We start from the raw sequence: 25,248 nt of genomic DNA, 5'->3' as shown, positions 1-25,248 counted from the left end.
CTGGTTTTAATCCAAACGTAGTCAGATCATGAATCCTAGATACCCATTTTCTTGAAGGTCTAGTCCCTGTAATCATCTTTGGCACTAATAAGTACATAAATCAAGACTCTTAGTTGTAGACTACAGAATCTACTCCAGTTATTACAACAGAAAGGACTTCACTATTGTATCTCAGAAGCTTGAAGAATTCTGAGAGGGCTGGAACCAAACCTACATTCACCGCCAAGAAGGCAGCCAGAAGAAATGTCCAACATGAGACTGTTCTAACAGAAATCCCAGCAGTCACTGTCATTCACTACTTGGCTTCTAAGATGGGGCTAGATTATAGACACATCCACACAGCTGCCAAGAAGTTCCAATTTCTCTGTGCATGACCTCTACCCCACATAGTTCCTACCTGCATTCTAAGTTTTGTTCAGGGGTATCTTAGAATCAAGGTCATGTGTGGAAACCTCCTTAGGGAAACACAATGTACTTTTTATATACTTAAAATCTCTTTCACATAGAAGGCATATTAGAGAAGCTTTGGTGAAGATGCAGAGTGAGCCGATCTCCAGTATCTGCCAAGGGCTGAAGGAGATCATGGGGGAATCTATATGGAGGGAAATGAGAGAATGCTTAGTGGTGGCTGCAGGTTTTCTATTAAAGAAGAGCTTTGGGGATACTATCTCATTGGAAGGGGGTTTAGGGGATTTGCCTTGAAGCATAGCAAGCACACTGTTCTTACTTAGCTCAGTTGTTTATTTCAGGTGGGAGCCAGGAGAGCTAATGGAGGTCTAAATCAGACAAATGAAGCAAACATTCACACACATCACAGCCAAATGGGAAAGGTAAAATGATACCAAGATTATTACCCCTACTTCATAGATTGAACCAGGCTGCCTCTGAGTAGCAACATAAATGACAAGGAAACGCTTGAACAAAGTGTTCTACCATATTGACATTACCCCCCCCCCCAAATAGTTCTGTGAAAGAGAAAAAGACATTTTTAAAACAAAATTGTGACATGGTTTCTAAAAAATGAACACTGTATTAAAAAATATTTTAAATTCAGATCTTCCAGATAACCTTGGATTTATTATTTCTGCACCTATCACATCCAAACTGGCACAGGCAAGAAGGAACAAGTGTGTTTTCCCTTCTCTATATTGCATTGGTGTGTTCTTTTGGTTGTTCTGGGTTTTTTGTTTTTGGTTTTTTTTTCATCTCCCTAATGGAAAACATCCTTTTGCTTTCAAGGTAGCTTTGAGGCAATGAACAATCAAATTTATCTTTGTGGGATTCCTGAGAATTCCTTTTTCTTTAAAAAAAATTTTTTTGCTTTAATAACTCTTTATTAGAATTCAAGGTTCTGAACAAGGTAGGAAGCAGTGGCAAAAGGGGTTCAGGAAGGGGGATAAGGAGGGAACATCAGGCTTGGCTAGCTGAGCCACTGCCAGGGGTCAAATGGGAGGCCTGGGGTAGAAGGGCTCTGGAGAGAGGGGCCTGGGGGTCAAAAGATGGTGTATCGTACACTGCCCCGACTGGGAATCGAACCCATGACCTTTTGGTCTATAGGACAATGCTTCAACCTTACTGGCCAGGGCAAGAATTCCTTTTTCATTGTCCCAAGTCTACCTAAGTAGGTAGATAGATACTTCAAAATGATTTTTGTGGTTTGCTTTTTTTTTGCATGTATTTCTTTTTTTTAATCAAGCCATTGGGTGAAAACCTTGCATCAGAAGTCGAACAGCACAGATTAGAAACAGCTCCTTTCAGAGCCTGTTGTAGACTTGGTGAGGGAGAAAAGGACTGTGCTGCTACACATATATTTTGCAGATCTGTTGGGTTCTCAGTTCATAGCATTCCACTCCCTGGCTCCTTAGCAGCTCCTTCTCTTCTGCTGCATCTCGACCTTTCAGCTGAGGGAAGTGGGCCGGAGAGGTGATGAAATCGTAGTGACCATCCAGATACCGCAGGTAGATGAGCATGTGCAGGGCATAGGCCAGAACCAGCAGCAGGATCAGAGACATGACCAGGCCTATCAGAATGGCTGGCAAGAAGGAAGAGGCGCAGTCTCGGGCCTTGGCAAACTGTCCCCGCTTGATGGTAAACCCTTGGATCTGTCAGGAGAGAAAGAAGAGCTGAAGCAATATATTCTTTCTGTCCTAACATCAACTTTCCAGTTAGGCTTTCAGGTCTGGACTCCTAATTAGCCAAGTTTAAGATACTGTGCCCATATTTGCTAAATAATTTAAGCACATGATCTAACAAATGTGAGTGTGATTCGGAGACAGTAAAACTTAATTTTCAATCAAGGCTGACCCAGAAACTCCTGTAGGATGTATGACTGTCATAATTAAGAGCCTCATGAAATTCAAGGCTCTGAAATAAAACCTTTATTGCAAGGATCTGAAATAAAACTTCTTTTAATCTGATTCTTAGGAACGTTCTCATTCATAAATCACAACTACTGTAGTGTCTCTAAAATTCAATCACATTCAAAATTTTATGTTAGTATAAATTTCAGAAAGAATTTTACATCTCAATTCCACTTTTTATTCTGCTTTCAGAAATTACACAGGAAGACTCTTTTAAGGAAAGATAACATGATTCTCAATGATGTAAAACATAAAATAATAAAAAGTTAACACTTATTAGACTCTGCCTAACTCATTTAATATTTGCAGGAGCCTGTAAGTTACTACTTTATCTCTATCTTATCAATGAGAAGTCTGAGGCACAGAAAAGTTAAGTAACTTGCCCAGAGTCACACAGTAATAAGGATAGTAAGGCTGTAGTTCAAAGGCAGGCAGTCTGGCTTCAGAATCCCTTGTTTACTGCTCCTGACTCCCGGTGTGTTCTGTCTCATCTCCCTCCTATCATCACCTCTCCCTTTTCATCTGATGGGCCCTACAGACTTGGTACTGTTTCTGGAAGAGCTATATAACAGCCCCTCCTGACCCCCTACCCAGAGAGTACAAAGGAAAGCTTTCCCATATGTGAAAATGAAGTGGTTTAATTAGTTGGAACCCAGAGAGGTTCAGATCAACAACCCGGCCCTGATGTCTAAATACTGTCACAATGAAAGAAACAAGGCTACAGAGTAACTACCCTAAAGGGAGCAATCATTTGTGAAAGGCAGCCCCTACATTGAGCAGGCTTTTAGAATATAATCCTACACTGTGTCACTTCATTTAGACACCTAATTTTTTTTTAAGTACATCAGAAAATTAAATTATCCCTGAGTGCTTTACCAAGAATTCGTTTTTATGACTTAAGTGGGCACGGTAGCATTTTTCCATGCTAAAATGATTGTAGCCACTCATCATGTCATAGACTTTAAGGGCCTTGCTCGCCCAAATGTCTGTGCCCTAGAGTGAACCCCAAACAGCTTCTGAAGGAGATTGTTAGCCTGGTTTCTGGGATCCTTGGCCTGCCCCCGCTATGAAGAGGTAAGTGGCCCAGTCTTCAGATTAGTGCCTGGAGAGTCAATCTCCTCAATTACAAAAGATGGCCTCATTGGATGCTGCGACTCCAGCCAGAGAGAATGTCCTCGCGCTGGCTGCCTTGTAATTCTTAACAAGACTTGGCTGAGTCAAACAGTATCTACAGAGAATACCTGAAAGTTATGTTGTCCATCCATTTTCTGGACTCGAGATTGCAAGTACTGTGTATCTAGCCCACAGGTGAGTTCTGTTTGGCCCAGAGTTCTGAACACCCTGGAAATTTCCCGTAAGAATCCAGATGTCTAGCTTCTACTGAAAAGGCAAAAGATCTAGCAACACTCAGTCTGCATTCTTAAAAAACAGAAATTATCTGTAGTTAAATAAAATACACTCCTGGTGATGCTGGCTCACGTGGCCACCATCCTAGCCGGCTTGCCCAAGGCATCAATACTTTATTCCTAGAATAAGCCAGGGCAGCCACACTGCATGTGTGGGGTGCGACCTGCCTTCTGTACACTTCCCTTAGCCACCATCACCGCCATCAGCTCTCCCTGGATCCGGCTTGCATTCTGCCACATGCTTATGTTATAAGGTGTGTCAACGACACCCAGCGCTGTGTTCACTGTAAGGCTGCTGTCCAAAATGTTGGCACCTGTCACACAACAGCAGGGATGGATGTGCTGCCCACACACACATTTTCAGTAGTTTCATGGACCCCATGAACAGGTGACTGGGTGATTCTTTCTTACGCTGGCTGCTCCAAAGCTTCAGTGCCAGATTACTGAGCCCCCTCCAGCCAGCGCAGAAATTTGCTCTTGTGGTATTGTGTACCAGCCTTGCCAGATCTAACTGGTCTTTTCTTCCTTTGTTTTTCTTCACCCTCATGTCTTTGCCCATTTTGTAAAGTCCTTTTTCTTGCAGTATGTCTATAAGTCATCTTAAGTCATGTCTGGAACAAAGTGGAGGCATAAATCAGTCACTTCCTCTGTTCTAATTAGGTGAGGTTATGTGAGTTATTCTTTGTTTTCATTATTACCACCTCATTGCCCTTTCTTCCCGCTTCTTTTTTTAAGGAGCAAGAGAGGGAATTGAAGTATCTTTGGGGGCAGACAGTCCAGAATTCAAATTCTGCCTCTCCCATTGACCAGTTACATCATTTTGAAAAATTATGTCATCATCAGTGCTCCAGCCACCTCATCTGAAAAACAACTGCAACAGCGCTGACACACAGAGGGGACTCATAAGTAGTAATTGTTAATCCATGCCTGACAGGGGCCTGGTGTTGCCGCATATATTAGGCAATGAATTCTTCACATGCATAAAGATAAGTAGGGAATTGAGAAGGTGAAGTAGCTTGCCCACATGGCTTAGACGTAATTGGAAACCAGGGCTGTTGGGCTCCAGAATGCAAGAGCCTTCCCTACCCCAAGCTGCTTCTCACCTCTCCAAGCCGGAAGGGGGGCGGGGATATACATATACCCCCCCCCATTTATGTATATATGGGAAAGGCTGGAAAATGGCTATAAAAGGGACAACCCTGCCTGGTGTTTCAGTGAGTTGCAAGAACAAGTCGTTTTTCTCACAGGTGAACAGAAGAACTTGACAGATGTCTCAGCCTGAGATTCTGGTGGTGAAAAGGAACCTCTTATGTCCCCATGCCTTTCCCCAAATACTTTCAAGAGGATCTTTGAGATATTTTTGCCTTCCTGGCTGACAGCTCCATTCCCACACTAACTGCCAATGCTGTCACTCACGCTGCAGATGTACTTCCTATCTGCCCTGATAGGATCACTGCTCCACTCCCTGAAGGAAATAAAATAATTGTTTGATAATCCCTCTCCCTAGAAGGGCCTCTCACTCCAGGAAGCGTCAGTCACTGGGCTTCAGGCCACAGCTTCACTCGGCTTACGTTGCTGGCATTCCTCCCTGATAATTTAATAGTGAGTGGATAAACCTGAATGTAAAATCAAGAGGGCTGGTGGGGACATAAGGAGAGGAAATACTCTATCCTATCCTGTTTCACACCTTAGAGTGTAAAGAAAAAAATACTTCTTTAAAGGTATTCACTGACCTCTTTCCTTTAAACACCTATGTTTCTATTTCAGGTGTTTTCAAACAAATACTGAGTTTCTCTGGCACCAAATACACTGGAGAATAAGTTTCAGTTTATTACCTGGAAATCAACAAAAGTGACCTCCCACAGGCTTGACCTGTCATCCACATGGGTAGGCAACAGGAAGGCATCATACTGCTGTACGCTGCTGACGCGGTGGCAGTGATAGGAATAACTTGAAGGAGCATATATACCAGTTGCATTAAAAGTTGCTTGGATTGAATTATTAAAAATAACTTCAGTTTGGTGCAAACTAAACCAGCTCTGCATAGAAAACTTGTTGTAATTGGTGAGAGTGAATCTGAAAGTAATTACAAAACAGCATTACCCCAAAGCACTGTTAACATCTGCTGATACAGGACACCATCTATAAACAGTACAATCTCGCCCTCTTTTGTCAGATAGGAGAACTGGCTGGAAGACAGCCTTTCACTTTGGTTCTGACAACAGCTTCCAGCTGGATGGGAATGAGAGCAAAAGGCCAGGCAGACCCCAAAAGTGAGCAATACAATTCCAACAAAAGAAAAAACACAAAAAGCTTGGCTTTTTTCTGTTTTAGAATCAACACTTGATTTTTGTCATTGCAAAAAAGAAAATGGAAAAAAACTTACATGGACATCAATATGGAATTACCTAAATAAATAATGGTCAAAAATAATAGTAATGGCTTTCTGTGTCACGCACTCGTCTATGTTTATGTATATTTTATTTAATCTGCACTACAATGCAAAAGGTAGATAATATTATCATCCTCACTTCACAAATGAGGAATTTAAGATGTAGAGGGGTTAAATATATAACTTGTGCAAGTTCACTCACAGGGCAAGTATTCGAGCTGGGCTTTGAATCCAATCTGGAGACCAGAGCCCTTATTCTTTACCATTTTAGAACTGAATATTCTCCAGCCATAAACATGTTACAATGTACATATGCCATGATTATTTTTCTCAGTAAAAAAAAAAAAAAAAAAAATGTGACTGCATAGAAAAAAGTTCTGGAAAGACAGAGGTCAAAATGTTGGTAGTAAGCCCTGGCTGCTGTGGCTCAGTGGATTGAGTGCTGGACTGTGAACCAAGTGTTGCTGGTTCGATTCCCACTCAGGGCACATGACTAGGTTGCACGCCAGGTCCCCAGTTGGGGGTGTAAGTGAGAGGCAACCACACAGTGATGTTTCTCTCCCTCTCTTTCTCCTTTCCCCTCTCTCTACAAATAAACAAATAAATAAATTTTTTTAAAAAAATGAATGTACAAAGTTTGTCTATTTTTAAAAAAATGTTAGTAGTGATTACAAATGTTGGTTGAATTATGGGTGATTTTCATTTTCTTGTTTTGATAGCCCAATATTTTCTGAATGTTCTGTTATCAATGGCCATGTATTACCTTGTTTTAGTTTGAGCTCCTACAGAAGTAGACCCTGAGATAAAAATACAAATTCAAGAAGCATTTTTGGGAGGTGATCCCAGATTTGGTAATTTAATCATTCAAATTGTGTAGAATGGAGAGAAGATAAATAACAAAAGAATGGAAGGTAGCCAGAAAGGACACATTATTTAGTGAGTTTCCACGGTGGGCAAATGGGACTCAATGCCCCTGGGGAACCCTGCAAGCCTCTGAGTTATCTCACCAGGGGGTGAAGGAGCTGGGGTATTTCTACACCTGTGTCAGCATCTGGGATAGGGTGGGAGGCAACGGCTCTGATTAAACAGAGCAAACTTTCAGACAAAGAAACACTGGGATGCAAAATTGAGCTGGTGGACTCTAGGGCTCTCAAATGGAAATGCCCAAGGGGATGTATAGATACTGACAGTGTCTGCCATACACCTTTAGCATCAGAAAAAAAATAATCATTAGCTATTTCCCTTTTGGGGAAAAAAGTATGATTTGAATAAAAATATACTCATTTCTATGTCAGACATATATGTATATGTGTCTGGTCACATTGTGGGATTCTATTCTTATCAAGTTTTCTGAAAGGTGATGGCATGCATTTTGTCAATTATTAGCAATGAAACCTTGGTGTCCCATTGTATGCAGACAAGTGTTTCGTGGAGAGAGTTTTCCAAGGTTAAACATGGTAAACACTAGGTTAATCAAAGTTACCAAATACAACAATCTTCCTACAGAGCTTGTTTTCACAGAAGCCTTAACACACAAATTGACACCGTGAATCTCCAAGAGGAGTGCATGGTGTTCCGTCTTTCTCAGAACGTCTGACCACAGAACACCTCTTCCGGGGACTCTTCAAAATAGTTTCAGAGAACGTAAGTAGTTCATAGGACACAGCTTAGGAAAGACTGTCCTACAACATTCTGCTGGTTTTTCAAGTAATGTTAAAGACACAGCAGCTATCTCCACTAAAAGGTTGATCTTATGGGAATGGAAACATATTTTTATAAGAAAAATATGTAATGCCTTAAAATTGCCACCTTCTTCCCTTCCTTAGAGCAGTTCCACTGCTTGGATCAACAACTTTTGGCAGATGCATACTTCCATACATAAACACAGAAAAATGTAGGCCTGTGTTGACTGTCTGCTAGGGGTTTCAGCTAACAGACACTTTTTCATTATCATTAAATGATGTGTGATTCATTGTAAGGAGCTATACAGAAAATAACTTCAAACCAGAGCCTCAGGCCTTGGAGCTTTAAATACATTTTGTTCTTTGCTCAGAGGACAAGGGTAACACATTCTCACATTCATGTATTCATGTATTCATGTGTTCTCTAGGTCCCTAAATGAGGAAACTGTAGCTGCTTTAGTAAAAACTAAAGAAAGTATTACTGTAAGATCCCATCACATAACACCACTGACTTTGCAGGGTAATTAGGTAAATGTGACATTTCACATGTCACTGCTTAGCACATAGCAGGCCCTAGGTACTGACATGTTGAATGAATAAATTACACTGTATACAAAGCTAATATGAAGTGTTGAACCTATGGAACTCCAAAGTGGTATCTATACCTACTTTATGTCAAGACCTTTGGGATTCTCAGTATCATCAAATTTCAGAGACAACCTAAGAAAACAGAAAGAACACAATCTATCAAAGTGAGAATAACCCTTACTTCACACTATACTCAAAAAATTACCTCAAAATGAATCATGGACCTAAATGTAACAACTAAAACTAAAAAACTTATTGAAGAAACATAGAAGAACATTTTTGCAGTCTTGGGTAGGCAATGGTTTCTTGAAAAAAACACAAAAGTATGAATCATAAAAAAAATTGGTAAATAGTACTTTATTAAATTAAAAAATTTTGCTCTTCAAAAGGCACTGTTAAGAAAACCAAAAAGGCAAGCCAGAAAATGGGTGAAAATATTCACAACACATACACATAGAGAATTTGTATTGGAAATACAACAAAATAACATTAACAACTCAATAAGAAGAAGACAATCTATGCATCCAAAAAGGGGGTTCTATGGAAAGTAACCTCACAGGATTAACTGATCATAAATTCCTAACTGGGCAGATCATGATGGGTAGTCATGCCCCAGGCATACAACTGGTTACAAAAACGTTTATCTTGGCCTTAAGTAAGACCAGTCCATTGTTTCTGTGCATCTAGGTTAATACACCTTTGAAATAAGTGTACTCACCCTCAAGAGAGCACATAATCTTGTTAACTATCCTGTAATCCAGTCACTACTTTTATGAAACCTTCCTTATGGTCCCTCCTCAATTTCAAATGCATGAAAGGAGCTGCAAACTGTTATTCTCCAGAGCATTTGGAAGCTTGCTCCCCAGAATATGTCATCAGTTTGGCTCAAATAAACTCTTATAAAAAAATCTCTACAAGTCTGGACATTTCTTATGTCAACAAAACCTAACTTAAAAATTATCAAAAGACAGGCACTTCACAAAGGAAGATATACAAATGGCCAATAAGCACATGAAAAGATGCTCAGCATCATTAGTCATCAGGAAAATATAAAGGAAAACCACTGTAAGATACCATGGTACAGTAATCAGAATGTCTCAACTTTTTAAAAATACCGACTCTTAAGTTTTTAATATTGTTACTGAACATCAGGTGGGGTCCCGCTGCCACACCCACGCTTCAGTCTGTTGTGAGTCTGCTGCACCTCCCTGCCCCAGAAGGCTTCTGGCAACTTTATCTATATCTTTCCTCCAAGGGGCAGTGCTATATTTGCTAGGCAAGTGTCTGGCTCTCTCCCTCTTGAGAAATAGCCATACCCCTTCTTGGGCATAAACTTTTTACTTCCTCCTAAATTCTAGGGTCCCAAGGAGACTTGCAGCCAGGGGAGCAGTGGGAGGTGACAGCTTGACCCAGGCTTACCCCTTGATCCTGTCTCCAGGGACCCCTTTTCTGCTAACTTCCAAGTGAACAAAAGCAGCCCTGCCTTGACTCACTCCTTTCCTATCACTTTCCTAGGGAGCAAAAGCAGCCCCCCTCCTCCCTAAGTCTTTCCTTTGTTTTGCTGTCTCCAGAAGCAATAACTCCCCGCTTCAATGTAAAAGAGAAAAACTGGTACTTTTAAAACTGAAGCAGCTGAAAGTTGCCCAAGACTGGTATCTCCTCCCCCTCTTCTCCAGCCTCTCTGTAATTGTCAAGGTAATGAGATAATAAAAAGGTTCACTTTTGAGCATTGTGTGTATCTGCCAATGTGGAATAGAACTGCTTCTGAAAGTTATCATTAATTTATTAATCTAACAAATGCTAAGTAATAATTGTTGGTTGTCACAAAAAATTGAAAATTCTAATCAAGTTGGGAGATAATATATGGTTTTGAAAATCAAAAATAAATTATAAAACTGAAACTGGGTTAGTGATTTCTAGATGAGTTAAAAGGGACTAGGAAAGTTGCCGAAGGATTGTGCGCATTGAAGAGGGTCTGTGTAAGTCGAAAAAGGATTGTGTAGAAGGAAGAAGCAAAAGAAAAGGAATTGAGGAAGTGGAAAAGGGTGAGAAAGGATAAAGGAAAGAGACATACAGAAAGAAAGGACATTGGAGTAGGAAACTCAAGAAGGGAAATGGAAATGAGGAAAACTAGAAATAAGACAGAAATAGAAAGGCACATAGATAAATGGTAAAGATAATTTTAACGACAAATGAAAAAGCCAAGAGTTCCCTTTGATTTTCCAAAGCCAATTGTTATTACCCAACAGAAACCCCAAGTACAATTAGACAGTGGGAAACAAATTAATTGATTCAAAATGTTATTACAAAAAACAAAATCTTCAGTTAATTGTAATCACTGACTTATGACCTAACTTGGAATGATATACAAATTGTTGTCTCCCACTGCTATACTATAAATTAAAAGCAACATATAACAGGAGTTGCTAGGGCTTATCCTAATAAATTAGCTGGTCATCATACTCAACATCACATATATCAACCAAGGAGTCTTGCAGTCAATCAGGGCCAATAATTTAAAAATCTACCACCTACATAAGGAAGGAGCATGACCAGAGGGCATAGAAGTTCCCTTCAAAATCTCCCCCAGGGAAAGACTAAGGTAAAGGAGAAAGAGGTTTCCCCTTGAGAAAGAGACACACCAGGAGTCTCTGAAACAAAGCTCCTCCAGCCTAACATGTTAGAGTTACACAGTGAAGTTAACTATTCTGAAAATGCTCCAGGAAGCCAGTGGTGAGTTACATAGTAAGCCTAACTATTCTGGAAACCCAGTGCCTGAGAGGAGACACCTTTAAAATCTCATAAAACTGTTCCTCTCAGGGGGCCTCCTGCACACTTTTCCAATATCCATCAATTAGTACACTCCTTCTCATTGGTGGAAGGAAGGTAGGGACAAACACTCTCATCCCCTGGAAGGATCCAGCCATAACGGAAATGTCTATTCTAGATACCCAAGGCCTCAAGACACTGAGCCCTCAGGTTATGACCCCAGGACACACTGGGCTCTCTAACCTTCTTTCCTCCTTCCAGATGGGGACTGAACTCCTTGTCTCTACATCTATCCATAATCAGAATACCCTAGTTACCATAAATTGGCTCTACAGCAAACAAACTAAACCTTAAAGTGAAGCCACACTGAGACCATCCTAATCTCTGTCCCCCTTGCCTGATGGAGTAAGTAGCTCAACAGCATCCATGCTTCTTAACACTCCAGAGTTTTCTCTATCATTCCTGGTTTCAGTGAAAGCTGTTAACACGCCCCACTGCACAGTAAAGAACATGAGGGAGGCCTGATTTCAACAAAGCAAATTCAATCATCATTCAATGAGAATCTTTTAAGTGCCAGGCATTGCACTAAGGCTGTCTTGCCTCCAACACCCTGGTTCAGTTAGAAACTCCCTGTTCAGCAGAGGTTTCAGGACCATGGAAAAAAAAAAAATTTATCCAGGACACTTTATTTTGATTGGAGGGATGGGAGGGGCTAATCTCTCAAGTGGAGAAGAGCAGAGAACCTCTGTCTCCTGTGCCTTTATTGAGGAAGGGATTCCAGAGACACAAGGTCAAGACTTATGAATCATCAATAAGCTTTTAGATGTTTGGATTACAGCTGACAGTTACTGATTACGATATCAATATAGAGAACACAGTGACCATTGTGTGTCAGGGTCTGCTAAACATCCCGATGCCATGCTGATAACAGGTGCAAGGCTTCATACATTTTTAGCTATAGATAGTTTATAGCTAACTAAGAGATAAGAAAAGCAGAGCAAACTCTAAAGCATAATATGCATTCTTTAAATCCAATTCCCATGGGAACCCTTTGAGTGGCCTTCGGTCCTGTCTGCCTCTTAGCCTTCCGGTTTTCTGTTAAGACTTAAAGGCTTCCCTTGGTGGGGTGTGAGGCCTGGCTCACAGCTTGGGCTACAATTACCAAAACCACAAGGAGTGGTTCCCTACACTGCACCATAACCTGGAAACACAAAAGAGAAACACAACCCAGCAAGTCACTCAAAAAGAACCTTCTTTTAACTCTTCCAAACTTCCTACCTGCTCACATTTAAAATGGATTCTGAATCCTTCAGACGATAATTTCCTAAATTCAAAATACAGACAGTTGCTAGAATTGTGTTCTATTGGTAGAGCTTTGACTATTTAACAAGATTTCCATAGGAAATCTGTCTGCCAACAATTTGCCTTTTCCTGAACATTGTTTCCAAGCACTCAAACATGGTCATCTTTCTTTTCATCTGTGCTTTTGACCATAAATGGTTGTCTTTGTAGGTTTCTTCCTTCAGCAACTCCCTTTCTGGTTCTTGAGAACATTAGATTCCTAGCCAGCAGCACAGCAAGGGCATCTCACATATCTGTGTCATTCTCAGAAATCAGGGACATTCAGTCTCAGCAGCTGGTCCTTAACCACCTCACATCTCCCACGCAGTCCCTTGGGGGTGGGCTCTCCAGGATGCCCACACAGTTGCCTGAGCAGGACTCCAAGAAGTACAATTGATGCTGCACTCGGTTATTGCCCTGAGTATAACTGAAATCAGAAAAGCCAGCATCTGCGCTGTCTGTCACTACCAGAAAAAGTTAATAGGGACAAGGATTGAATCTTTATGGGCACGTTATTCAGATGCCAGCAATCTGAGAGGACAGCAGGTTATGTACCCTCAAAAAACCATTTCACCATCTCATCTCAAGCTGACCTTTTTTTAAAAAAAGACTTTATTTACTTTTAGAGAGAGGTGAAGTGAGGGAGAAAGAAGAGAGAGAAACATCAATGTGTGAGAGATACATTAATCTGCTGCCTCTCGCATGCTCCCAAATGGGGACCTGGCCCACAACCCAGGTATGTGCCCTAACTGGGAATTGAACCGCTGACCCTTCAGTTCACAGGCAGGCGCTCAGTCCCCTGAGCCATACCACACAGGGCTCAAGCTGATCCTTTTTAAAAGGAGAAGAAAGGGGTAGGTAAGGGGTTTGGGAAAAAGGTTAATCAGATAAGAGCTGCAGTGGTGATTTTCCTAGTATTCCTTTATCTGCTGATCACCAGTCCTTTATCTGCATCATGGACATTCCCTCCCTGGAACACAGTGGCTCAGATACCATCTACATCAGATTACCTGCAGAACCCCTGAGGCACAAAGGCTGAATTGTGTGTTGACCTCCTGGAGTCACTAGGTCATGTATTTCAGTTCTCGGAATAACAGCTCTCCACAAGCATTAATCACTTACACCTATAAACTATAACTACAGCTAAAATCTTTAACTCTTGAGTTCCGCTATCAGAATTCTAGGCTGATGACCAAGAAGAAAAAAGTCAGGTCCCGCACAATCATCAATGTGTGATTCGTGAAAACCAAAACTTCTCTAGGCCTCTCCACCAGGAAACTAGACTGCTATTTTACTCTAGTTATCATTAGTATATTAGAAGGTATTCTAACATATATTTCTAATAGCACTTGACAAGTTTTCAAAGTTCTTATATATATATTTCCTTATTTGATTTTCACAATCCTATGAGATAGGACCGAGAGAGAGGTAAAATGTCACTGTTAAAGATGTTTTAGACCCCAGCACTGTACATACATACAAAATTTATATCTTAGCAAGTTTTTTAACCTCTATGCACCTTGACTTTCTCACCTGGAACATGGGTAATAATAGTACCCGTGGCTTGGGGACTTATTCACAATAGAACTTTGAGGAATAACCGACAGAATGTCTGTGAACTCCTTGCATGGTACCACTTGGCCCACGGTAAGTGCTCAAGGCCTGTTAGTTATAATTAATAAATGCCATCATTCCTATCTCATACATGATGATCCTATGGTGGCTCTGGTTTGTAAAGTCACAGAGTTCATTGGCAAAAGTGAGCCTACAAGCCAAGTTTCCATTCTTTCTGTCTCTGGGTTCCCAGTGATAATTAAGGTTTCTAAAGCCCTGCCGAGAGCTATGGTGCTCTGTTTTTCCCCACAAATATCCTGAGGTCAGGATGAATGGAATCAAGGAGGGTCGGTCAATCAGTCAATCAGCCAAGGACAGGCAAGATGATCTGCAGGCAATCAGCCTCTCTTAGCAGCTGACTGCAATGGAGCCCTGAGGGGAATTGATTAGAGCCTGAGGGAAAAGTACTCAACTCTCAGCAAGGCTGGAGTCTCTTTGATAGTCATGCTGTAACAGAAAAAACAAATCTGGGAGGACTCTGGATGTTTATGCTTAGAATTTCCTAGTTCCCTAATAAAAAGTAGTTATTCTGAATAACAAGGTGCTTACTAAGACTTGTAATATAACTTGTAAGTCTATATTAATATAGGTCATTTTACCTAACATCAAGAATTTTCAAAGAGAATTTTAGGAATAAAAAGGTGTTTCCAGTTCAAGTACATAACAATAAAAAGAATATATACACACACACAGCATGTTATGGTTTATACAAGTCATTCTGCCCATATAAACCAGGCCAGAACAGAGTCTTCTTAAAGCCTCCATTATAACAGAAAATATCGAAAGCAAGGAGGTTTACAGAAAGTAAGTGAGACATGCCAGATTTCCTCCCCCTGGACCAAAACAAATACTAGCAAAAAACTTTGTTTGGATGACTAAAAGCAGAGAAAGGCACTGGCAATTGATTTCCTCTTCAAAAAGGATATTTGTTTAATCTGCTTATCTCAAATCAAACATAATTATTCTAATCATTTTGAAATGTCCTAAAGAATTCTTTGACATTCGGCCATTCAAAGGTATCTTTGTGTATTTGCAAGCAATGTTCCACAACTTTAGAACACTCCCTAGAATCAAACATCTGCCCCGACTAAAATCAGCCTTCTCTGTTCCACCCACTAGAATATGCATGACTCTGCTCTGTGATATGAAATTTCCTTCCTGATGGGACCAGAGTAGTTTGACATCTCATATTTGGAGCTGATGCCAGGCCTGGAATCCTTTTCTATTTTTCAGAATGAATTTGGGAACTTTCATATTCAGAGCCCTGACTTCCCACAAGGTATTGTAATAATAAGCTAAAGGGCTCAGAAGAAAATTGCTGAGAAAAAAATAACAAAATTAAAAAAATTTCTACCTTGGTCTTCCATTGTAGACATTACACATTTCCCCATAGATATATGTCAGGATCATATACAAAGGAACCTACTTCTTTTTTCTGAAATAACAGAAAACTGGACCATCCAGTTAATAGACTACATTCACCCTAAGAGCTTCGTCTAGTGAAATGGTCAACTTACTTGGCACTTTCTTCACTGCAATTTGAGTTGCTAGCATCCACTCTTGCCTTCTGGCTAAAAGCTTCCTCTGTAAGGTCCAGCCAGGTCTGGTTCTTAAACTTAATTGTTATTCTTTTGGCCCAAAAGAGAATGCAGGGAATTCCACCCATGGAGACATTAACTGGGCTATCATGGCTGAAAGCCTTCCAAGGTTCTTTTTCTAAAGGCCTTTGTCTGCTCAGATTGTAGTTCGAGGCCTAATTAAACAAAACAAAACAAAATAAAAAGAGAGAGAAAGAGAGACAAATTTGTTTCCATGGTACAAAAGGCATTTTGGAAGTAAAAGAGCTAATTCACAACCCACTGAAACCCTGGTCTCTCTCTCTAGCTCCCAAGTCCGTGGTATTGTGGGGCAAAGGAGATTAGTGGACCAAGATAATAGATATACCTGAAAGGTACATATAAGCCCAGGTCCACAAATCACCAAAAATGAAAAAAAAACCCACCAACAACAACTTTGCAAACATTATCAATACAGACTTTAAAAAGTCACTGTGCTGGGGGAGAAAGCAGGGATAAATAGGTGGAGCACAGCCGATTTTTAGGGCCTTGAAACTATTATTCTGTATGATATTGTAATGGTGGATATATATCATTTTATATTTGTTAAAACCCATAGATTGTACAACACAAAGAGTGAATCCTAATGTAAACTATGGACTTTAATTAATAATAATTTAGCAACATTGTCTTATCAGTTTTAACAAATGTACCACACTAATGAAAAATGTTAAATATAGGAGAAATTGGAGGGGAGAGGAATTGAGGAGGCATATGGAAACCTTCTGTACTTTTGTCAATTTTTTTCTTTAAACCTATAACTGCTTTTAAAGTCTATTAATTTTTAAAAATTCACCATGCCATGATACTAATGTCAGTAATCTCATCAGAAAATAATACATAAGAACCCCAGTAATGCAGAACTTTAAAATAAAGAAGTTAATATGTTAAAGAAGACATTTTTAGAAATCAAGCATAGTTTTCCAGACCATTATGTCTGATAGAACAATCTGCAATATTGGATATATTCTATATCTGCACTGTCCAATGGCCAATATGAACATAATGCACTAGAAATATGGCCAGTGCAACTAAGGAGCTTCATTTTTTATTTTACTTAGCATGATTTCATTTGAATTTTAATTTAAACGCCGCATGTGGCTAATGGCTACTATAATGGCCAGTGCCAGCTCTCAGTCATTTAATGCACATAACTAGCAAACTAGTACTTTAACACTGTCCTTTTTGTGAAGTGTTTGCTGATTTCCAGGAAGTCTAAGATAATGCACTTTAGTGCCTGATTCTAAAGGTCACAAAGGCAGGTCTGTATGTAAAAGAAGATCCACTTATCTAGATCAACTATTCCATACCAATTACTCCAGTGTAAGTACAAATAAAAGAAAATTTAACAAGCAGCAGCAATCCAAGCTTGCCTGTAACCAAAGATAAAATGGCAGGATAGTGATCCTGTCTGGAAAGCAGCAGAAGTAAAACTAAATATTGTAATGAAAATATAAAAGAGAAGTAGATCTTAACTATAGTATTACCAAAATATATTTCCCCAAAGTTCAAGCAAGAATTTTATTTATTAACATAATTATCTATATTTTCAGAGTGGCTCTGACCTGATTAAAATGTGTTTAAAATTTATAAGATATAATCTAGTTTCCTAACATAGCCATACCTGTGCGATTGGTATTGTTGTGAAATTCTGGACTGGTTTCCTATCTCCATTACTCTGTTGATCTGTCAAATAAATGAGTACAAAGGCTAAATGTCATTACTGATTTATTCACGTAATTCAGTGACAATAATATGCTAAGCACTGTGAAATATACCAGGCTTGAGCCTTCTTTGGCTCATAATTTAGAATATAATAGTTTAAAAGATTTTCACATGAGTGACCCCTGGTGCAAGTACCAGTGCTTGGGAAGACCATCACAGGCAAAACCCTTCCTCAAACCCCAAGGAATCATCAGGGCAATCATAGGTCTTACCACTCTTTATAACCACTTCTTTATTGGAAGATGTTTGAGAGCTGAAACAAGAAAAAATTGAAATTAAAAGGTGTTAAACGCATATCTACATTTTAGATTTTTAAAAATATTTTTTTTAATTTCTTTTTAGAGACGGGAAGGGAGGGAGAAAGAGAGGGAGAGAAACATCAATATGTGGATGCCTCTCACACGCCCCCAACTGGGGACCTGGCCCGCAACCCAGGTATGTACCCTGACTGGGAATTGAACCAGCGACCCTTTGGTTCACAGGCTGGTGCTCAATCCACTGAGCCACACCCGCCAGGGCTCCACTTCTGATTTTATATAAAGCTTTAAGGATGATATTTCAGTTCATTACATCTCAGAATAGAAGAGCAGAACCTCAGCCTGTCAAAACTGTCCACTCTTTATGTTCTTCAAAGAAATAAAGCATAATAAAATATTTCACAGTGAACTTTTATACTACATTGTACTGCTTACATATCAAAATGAAAATATTCAACCCTTTCTATTAAAAAGACTCAGTTGCCAAAAAAGGTATTTTTGAACATTACAAAGAGATAAATTATAATATATATCCTTCCTGTTTTCACTCTAAACACACAGATACCACGTATAATTTCATTTTTATAAAATTTAAAAAAATGTTTTTACAAACATTCTTTTTTGGAAAATACATTTTTATAAATTTTGTAAATAGTTATATATATATATAACTATATCACAAATATTTTCCATGTTATTACATATTTTTCTCACATAATTTTGAATTCTGTGGTATTATATCATACAAATACATAAATTTATTTAACCAAATTCTTATTAAATATTTAAGATTTTACAATCAATAAACAATACTACATTGAACATTATTATGGATTATCTGTTCATACCCCTGAGAAGTTTCTTCACATACATTCCTAGAAGTAAAATTGCTAAGTTATAAGATATATACATTTTTTATTATGAAATATTGCAAACATACACAAATATAAACACAAAGACATGACACACACACCCAAGTACCTGTCCCCATCATCCAGTTTTAGTAATTATCAAGTCATAACTAATCTTGTTTCACCTTTAAGTTCACCCACTTCTCCTCTTTGGTATTTTGAAGAAAAATAAGGAGAAAAAGAGGTAATATATACCATTTAAGTATATATTTTTAAAAGATAAGGACTTTCTAAAATAGTAGCCCAATTGTATCTAGAAAGCATTAATAATTAACATTAAATATCATGTTAGTGTTTAAATCTCCAATTGTGTTATAAATATCATAAATTTTTTTATATTTTATTGTATATTTTAAATTTTTCATAAGTTGCATCGATAGTGTATGAGAATGCACATCAGACTATATACTTAGAGATTCCTGTCCAACACCTATATGTATTACTCTTATAAACTCATAATATTTTACAATTAAAAATATGTATATTACATCTCATGATCTATATACAAAACATAATTTTAGCTGAAGTTATTAAATCTATATCATAGTTAAGTGCTTCATAATTATGTGAAACCAATATAAATTAAATGCACCATTCACTTTATAACACGATCTTTATTGTCTAATGAGAATTTCTGAAGATGACAAATTGATAACCATGATGTAACCATCAGTTGCTGTTATACATTCATGAATGCATAAAATTATTTTTTCACTTTACCAACTTTATTGAGTACACTTTAAGTACAATAAACTGGATCCACTCAATGTGTACAATCAGATGCACTTGGGCATATGCATATACCCATAACAGCTGCCACGATAAAGAGCCATCCCACAGGTTTCCCCAGGCACTTCTGCAGTGGAGAGATATTCCCGCTACCCTCAGCCACAGGCAACTACAGACTTGCTTTCTGTCACTTACTATGCATTTTCTAGTATTATCAATAGAATCATATAACATATTCTTTAGAGTTTGTCTTCTTTAAGTCTTAACATAATGACTGAAATTCACTAATGTTGTTAAATGTATCGACATTTCATTCCTCTTTATGACCAAGAAATATTTTGTTTTATGAATAGACCACATTTTGTTTGTATATGCATCCACTGATGGACATTTAATTTATGATGTTTCTAGTTTGGGGCTATTACAGGTAAAGATGTAAGACCTGCCATGTACAGGGGTTTATGTGGAATGTTTTTATTTCTTGAATAAATACCCAGAAGTAGAATGGCTATCATATAATAGAAATTTAACTTAAAAATAAAAAAACCTCCCAATCAATTTTACTGTATGAGCTTTCATGTGGCTCCACATTCTTGCAACATCTGGTAGTCAGTCTGTTTAATTTTAGCCATTCTATATTGTTCACTGACAAGCCAGTTACTACACTATAATTGCTGTACAAAGAATAAAATACAAAAATTATAGTATAGTAACTGGCTTGTCAGTGAACACTATATAGTCACACTGAGGCAAGTACAGAGTTAACTGATAGTAGTAATGCAATTATATTGGAGGGGTGATGGGGATGAAGGAAAGAAAGGTGAGGCAGCCTTAAAGATAGAAACTTCGTTGATAAAAACAGGAAGTGGTTAGGCACTGTCTAAAATGTGTAAATTGAGAAAATGTCTATGCATATTTAAATCACCTACACATATTACTTAAATATTGTGGCAGTATGGGATTGTATGATTGTTCTGGATTCCCTGGAAACAATCGCAGAGAGGTATATAACCCTGCCTTTTCAGCACCTCCCTGTAGGTGAAGAGTATCTCCTGCCCCATCATCAGACTAGGCTACATGTCCTGGTCAGGCCAATGGAATATGAGTGGAAGCAGAGTGTGACAGTTCTGCAGAAACTTTAAGAGGAGTTGCATAAGTCTGCATATGTTTGCCACCTCTTGCCCTTTTCCCTCTGCCATAATGGCAAGCCCAAATAGGGGCTGCTCTTTCAGTCTGATATGGAATGGGAAGACATTGGACACAGAACTGAAGCAGGGCCATGGCAGCCCACCTGTAACTGTCAACATGAAACATGTCCATGTGCAAGAAATAAATGTTTGAGTTGTTTGTTACGAGAGGAAAGCTGACTAAATAGGAGACAAGTTTTTCTATACTTATGTGTCTTGGTAGCATTTGAATTTTTAAAAACCATGTATGTGCATTACTTTGATAATTTTTTCTAATTTGTTCTATTTAAAAAGATGCCTTCCTTTAAAATTTTATCAATTAGCATTCTAATGTATATGAAGTCTCTTGTGAGCAGAATTAGCATGAATCAGTCCTTTGATCCCAATCATATCTAGGAATACAAAGAAAGTTAATTTCCTGAGCAGCAAAAGAAAGGCTCTGATCAAAGTAATCATGTAACTACAAAGAAAAATACTCCAGCCGAAGATCTCTATCTACCTGAACTCCAAACTCTGTAGTGCAAGTTAAACAGTAATTGAACATTTGAAAGAAGCACTAATGTCCAGAAAATACTTCTTGAGGAGCTCCAACTTTTCTAACATCACTACATACAAATAGGTTTTTAACATTTCTTTAATATAAACTTTCAAAAATCCTATTTCATGATACAGGGTTAAGTATTCGAGTTTAAAATGCCTTAATGAATAGCCCTAGCTGGTGTGGCTCAGTGGATTGAGCACCAGCCTGTGACCTGAAAGGTCACGTGTCTGGGTTGAGGACCAGGTTCCCAGCTGGGGGCAGGAGTCACCCAATTGATGTTTCTCATCAAGTTTTCCTCTCTTTTTCCCTCCCTTCCCCTCTCTCTAAAAATAAATAAATATTTAAAATGTCTTAATGAATAAAAAACAAAAGTATGAGATATATTTTATATAAATAAGATAAAAATTTATCAAGTCATTTGGAAATGTCTATTTAGCAGAAGAGTTTAATAAATGTTTATTGAGTAAAAGTGAATGAATGAATGAATGAGTTACTATATCATTAACATGCTTGGCTTGAGACTTTGCTCCACTAATTAAAAATTTCCATGCATTTACTCGTCGTCGGCAGCCGTCCGTCTCGAGAGAGGATGGTGTAGCTTCTTAAGAGTCTATCTGCACCGCCGAGAATGGCTGTGCAGTCCCACTCGGGAGTGACACGGTATCTGTCTCCTCCCGTGTTGAATCGACATCTTGCGATGACGCTGGAGTGTCCTCTCCAGTGAAGCTGAAGCTACAGAGCCTGGGCAGGGTGATATGGAGGGTCTGCTGTTGCCCATGCAGCAGACCCCCCCTCTCTTCGCAGCTGAAGGGTCCAAGGGAAAGACGGAGTCAATACAGCTTGGCTTCAGGTGCGCTGCAGGAGTTGCCGGTGTTGACTACAACGTCAAACCGCCTTAGGGACTCCGGCTCCGGATTTTCTGTCGGGGTTTACTCCCTTAGCCTTTCCCCTGAAGAGGTATGCCGCAAGGCAGCGGAGGTTTTTTGGAGTCAGAGTTTTCCTTCTCTGATGTGCCCTGACTGGAAGATCGAACCAGCGACACTTAGCTCGCAGGCCGACGCTCAATCCACTCAGCCAAACCAGCCAGGGAGATGCATTTACTAATGATAAGCTTTTAGCAGACATCACAGGTTTATTTTCATTCCAATGAATCTATGGTCATTAATACAAAATAATGCTGCCATACTTCTTTTTATTTTTTATTTTTATTTTTTTACTGTGTAGAAGGCTTTCTCAGAGGAGAAGACCACTTAGTCTTCCCAGAAGACAAACCCTCTACTTTGCTTTATGAGGCAGATAGCAACTCCAAACCACGAACAGGTTGGGATCTGCGCAGGCCTCATTCATACTTCTTTTTAAATAAACTATAATTTTGATAGGGCTTGCCTACACCCCTAAGCCTGAATCGATAAGGTTTTATGCGAAGTCATTATCTCAACCAAAGACAAAACAAATACGCATTTTTGTATCACTACATAATCTCTAGACTAAACTAAGAATTTTAAAAAATTATCTGTAGGAATAAACTGAGAAACACTGGTTTAACAATAATTAAACCTACCTTGTTGCTAAAATATTCAGACCCCTTTCCAATAAAAAGGAGCTCTGTAATATCTGTAAAGTAATCTAGGGCTCTAGGCTTGTGGCTGGTGCCATATTTTTGATGTACCAGGTATTCCAGCATGAGTCTCCCAAGTATGCCCTTATGAAGGGATGGATAAGCAGGCCCTTCATGGTTCTACTGAGGATGAAGACCACATTCCCACCATGGCCTACGAGGCCCTGAAAGACCTTAGTCTGCTAGCTGTGTTCACCTCACTTCACCTCTTCTGCTTTGTGGTCTAGCTACACTAGCATTCTCTAGTTCAATTCCCAAATGCTTCATTTTCCCTCATCCCTCATAAAAGTCTTAGCACCTGCAGTTCCCTACACCTGAAATGTTCTCCATCCTCCTATTCCCCCTACCTCCTAGTTATTTCCTTCATATCCTCCAGATCACAGATCAAATACCACCTCTTCAGTGTCCCTAACTACTCAGACTAGTCCAGATCCCCCTTTTACATGTTTTCATAGCCTCCCATACTTTGCTTTCACAGCATGTTTCACAGGTTATTTGTAACAATACCATTCATTAATGAGTGACTCCCCCACTAGATTTAAAGCTCCCTGAAGGCAAGGCCTGTATGTTTTATTCACTGTTGTAGACCCAGCACCTAGCAAAGTGCTCAGCTATTTAAAAGCACCAAGTATTAAAAACATATGTGTTATATCCATGAATGAACTAACAAATTAATGAACAAACTCTGAAAGGGAAGTGGAAGTGAGAGATCACACAGGACCCTGTGTGAGAGGGAAAAGACATCCTTTCTGTTCAAGCATAAGCCCAAACTGAGGAAGGAACGTGTAAAGGAGAATGATGGTCCCTACTCTCTCCAAGCTTAGGAAACTTGTAATACTCATATACAAAATGTAAACGCATAATACACACAGCCTTCCTAGAGACTAAAGAACCTTAAATTGCCACATAGAGTTGAAAAATATTTTAAATTTTAGATCCATAATTTGAAAGAACATTCACAAAACAGCCACTGTTGTTTTCTTCATAATAAAATAACATGCCATGTTATTAGACTCAAGTGACCATTGATTTATGTGACTTCTAGGTTTTTTTCTGAAGTTAAGATTATTTAAACCCATTAACCTCGCTTCAAAAACAGAAATGGGGTTTTTATAGTTCTTGGTATACATTTTAGTTGTATAATAATACACAAATCAGTCATTTCTCTATAAACCAGGTGAGGAAACACTGTTAAGGAATATAGGTCACTTATTATTAGAAAGTGAACCTAAAGGAAGTATTATACTAATTGATTTGGAAACATGAGGGAAAACAAATTTTAAAATGTCTATGCTTATAGTTTTTAACAGCTGGCAACTTAAGAAGTCTTTAACACAGTTTTGGCAGATCACCCTGCTTGCCTCTGCCCTTTGTATTTATGCTAAATTTTCTGATGCATTTGTTGAAATGGCACATGGTGAGTAATTAAGAGATATGAGATAAGTTAATTGCTATTCAGGTTCTGAATATTATTCCTTATGTAGAAAAATCTCTATATATTCCCTTAAATAGTATGGAAAGAAGCCAAAAGGACAAAGAAACAGAAATAGAAATTTTGCTTGTTAATTTTAAATTATATACTCTACACTATTACAGTCTCCTACCAGTTAAAATTATTTAACACCTTTTTTTTTAAGACATGTTATACTTTTCTGAGGTTCAAAATATTTTCCTTACTTTCTTGTCACATAATAATGGCAAGAGAAACTGTGAAAATAAAATTTACTTGTAAGTATTAAAAAAACCTGAACACTGATTTGAATCATTTTCTGATAGGTATATCGTCGTCGGCAGCCGTCCGTCTCGAGAGACGATGGTGTAGCTTCTTAAGAGCTGAAGCTACAGAGCCTGGGCAGGGTGATATGGAGGGTCTGCTGTTGCCCATGCAGCAGACCCCCCCTCTCTTCGCAGCTGAAGGGTCCAAGGGAAAGACGGAGTCAATACAGCTTGGCTTCAGGTGCGTCGCAGGAGTTGCCGGTGTTGACTACAACGTCAAACCGCCTTAGGGACTCCGGCTCCGGATTTTCTGTCGGGGTTTACTCCCTTAGCCTTTCCTCTGAAGAGGTATGCCGCAAGGCAGCGGAGGTTTTTTGGAGTCAGAGTTTTCCTTCTCTGGATAGGTATATACTTGGCTACATAATACAAATATCTCTTGGGAATTTCAAACAAATAACTCTTTCCTCTTATAATAAAGATGACATCTTTATCTCCTAGTTTTAAACTCTAGTTCAATGATTTTAGTAACTGCTGAATTATCTAATCTAGTTCCATTTTGAACTATAAACAAATGTGGCTACACAACAATATTTTTAAAAATACAGGACCACCTAATTTCACACTTGCACATCAGTTCACAGATACATTGCATTAAAAGATATGTGATCACTCACCTTACATTCTTCCTGGCAAATATTTGGTCCAAAGTTAGGGAAAATCCCATACATAAAAAAATAAGTGAAAAACTAAACGAGATTTTTATTCCCATCGAGAAATGAATCTGTTTCTTCAAACC

At 38.8% G+C, this 25,248-nt stretch overlaps 1 protein-coding gene across 1 annotated transcript; it reads right to left on the bottom strand.

The window, feature by feature from the left end:
* Window positions 1-1,774: 1,774 nt before the first annotated feature.
* LOC150008627 (V-type proton ATPase subunit S1-like protein) lies at window positions 1,775-25,248 on the bottom strand. Its single transcript, XM_090278980.1, has 7 exons — window positions 25,127-25,248; window positions 17,706-17,746; window positions 17,393-17,454; window positions 15,670-15,905; window positions 8,510-8,560; window positions 5,602-5,842; window positions 1,775-2,102 (listed from the first exon to the last, which is right to left on the bottom strand). Exons 1-7 carry the CDS (start codon window positions 25,219-25,221, stop codon window positions 1,800-1,802), a joined length of 1,029 nt encoding a protein of 342 aa, XP_090135106.1. The 5' UTR covers window positions 25,222-25,248; the 3' UTR covers window positions 1,775-1,799.

The sequence above is a fragment of the Furipterus horrens genome, unplaced genomic scaffold (assembly GCF_987537825.1).
Source record: "Furipterus horrens unplaced genomic scaffold, mFurHor1.1.pri manual_scaffold_5, whole genome shotgun sequence".
Classification (NCBI taxonomy): domain Eukaryota; kingdom Metazoa; phylum Chordata; class Mammalia; order Chiroptera; family Furipteridae; genus Furipterus; species Furipterus horrens.
This window is presented reverse-complemented; position numbering and strand designations above follow the sequence as displayed.

What these genes read in the sequence shown, in the direction of transcription:
- LOC150008627 (XM_090278980.1), bottom strand. Translation starts at nt 25,221, where the DNA reads ATGGGAATAAAAATCTCGTTTAGTTTTTCACTTATTTTTTTATGTATG. An exon ending in TGCAGTGAAGAAAGTGCCAA is followed by an intron (nt 8,561 to 15,669) that starts GTAAGTTGACCA and finishes CTGTTTTCTTAG; the next exon opens with GTTGTCTCTGAAATTTGATG. An exon ending in CCCAAAGGTCTTGACATAAA is followed by an intron (nt 5,843 to 8,509) that starts GTAGGTATAGAT and finishes AATTACTTTCAG; the next exon opens with ATTCACTCTCACCAATTACA.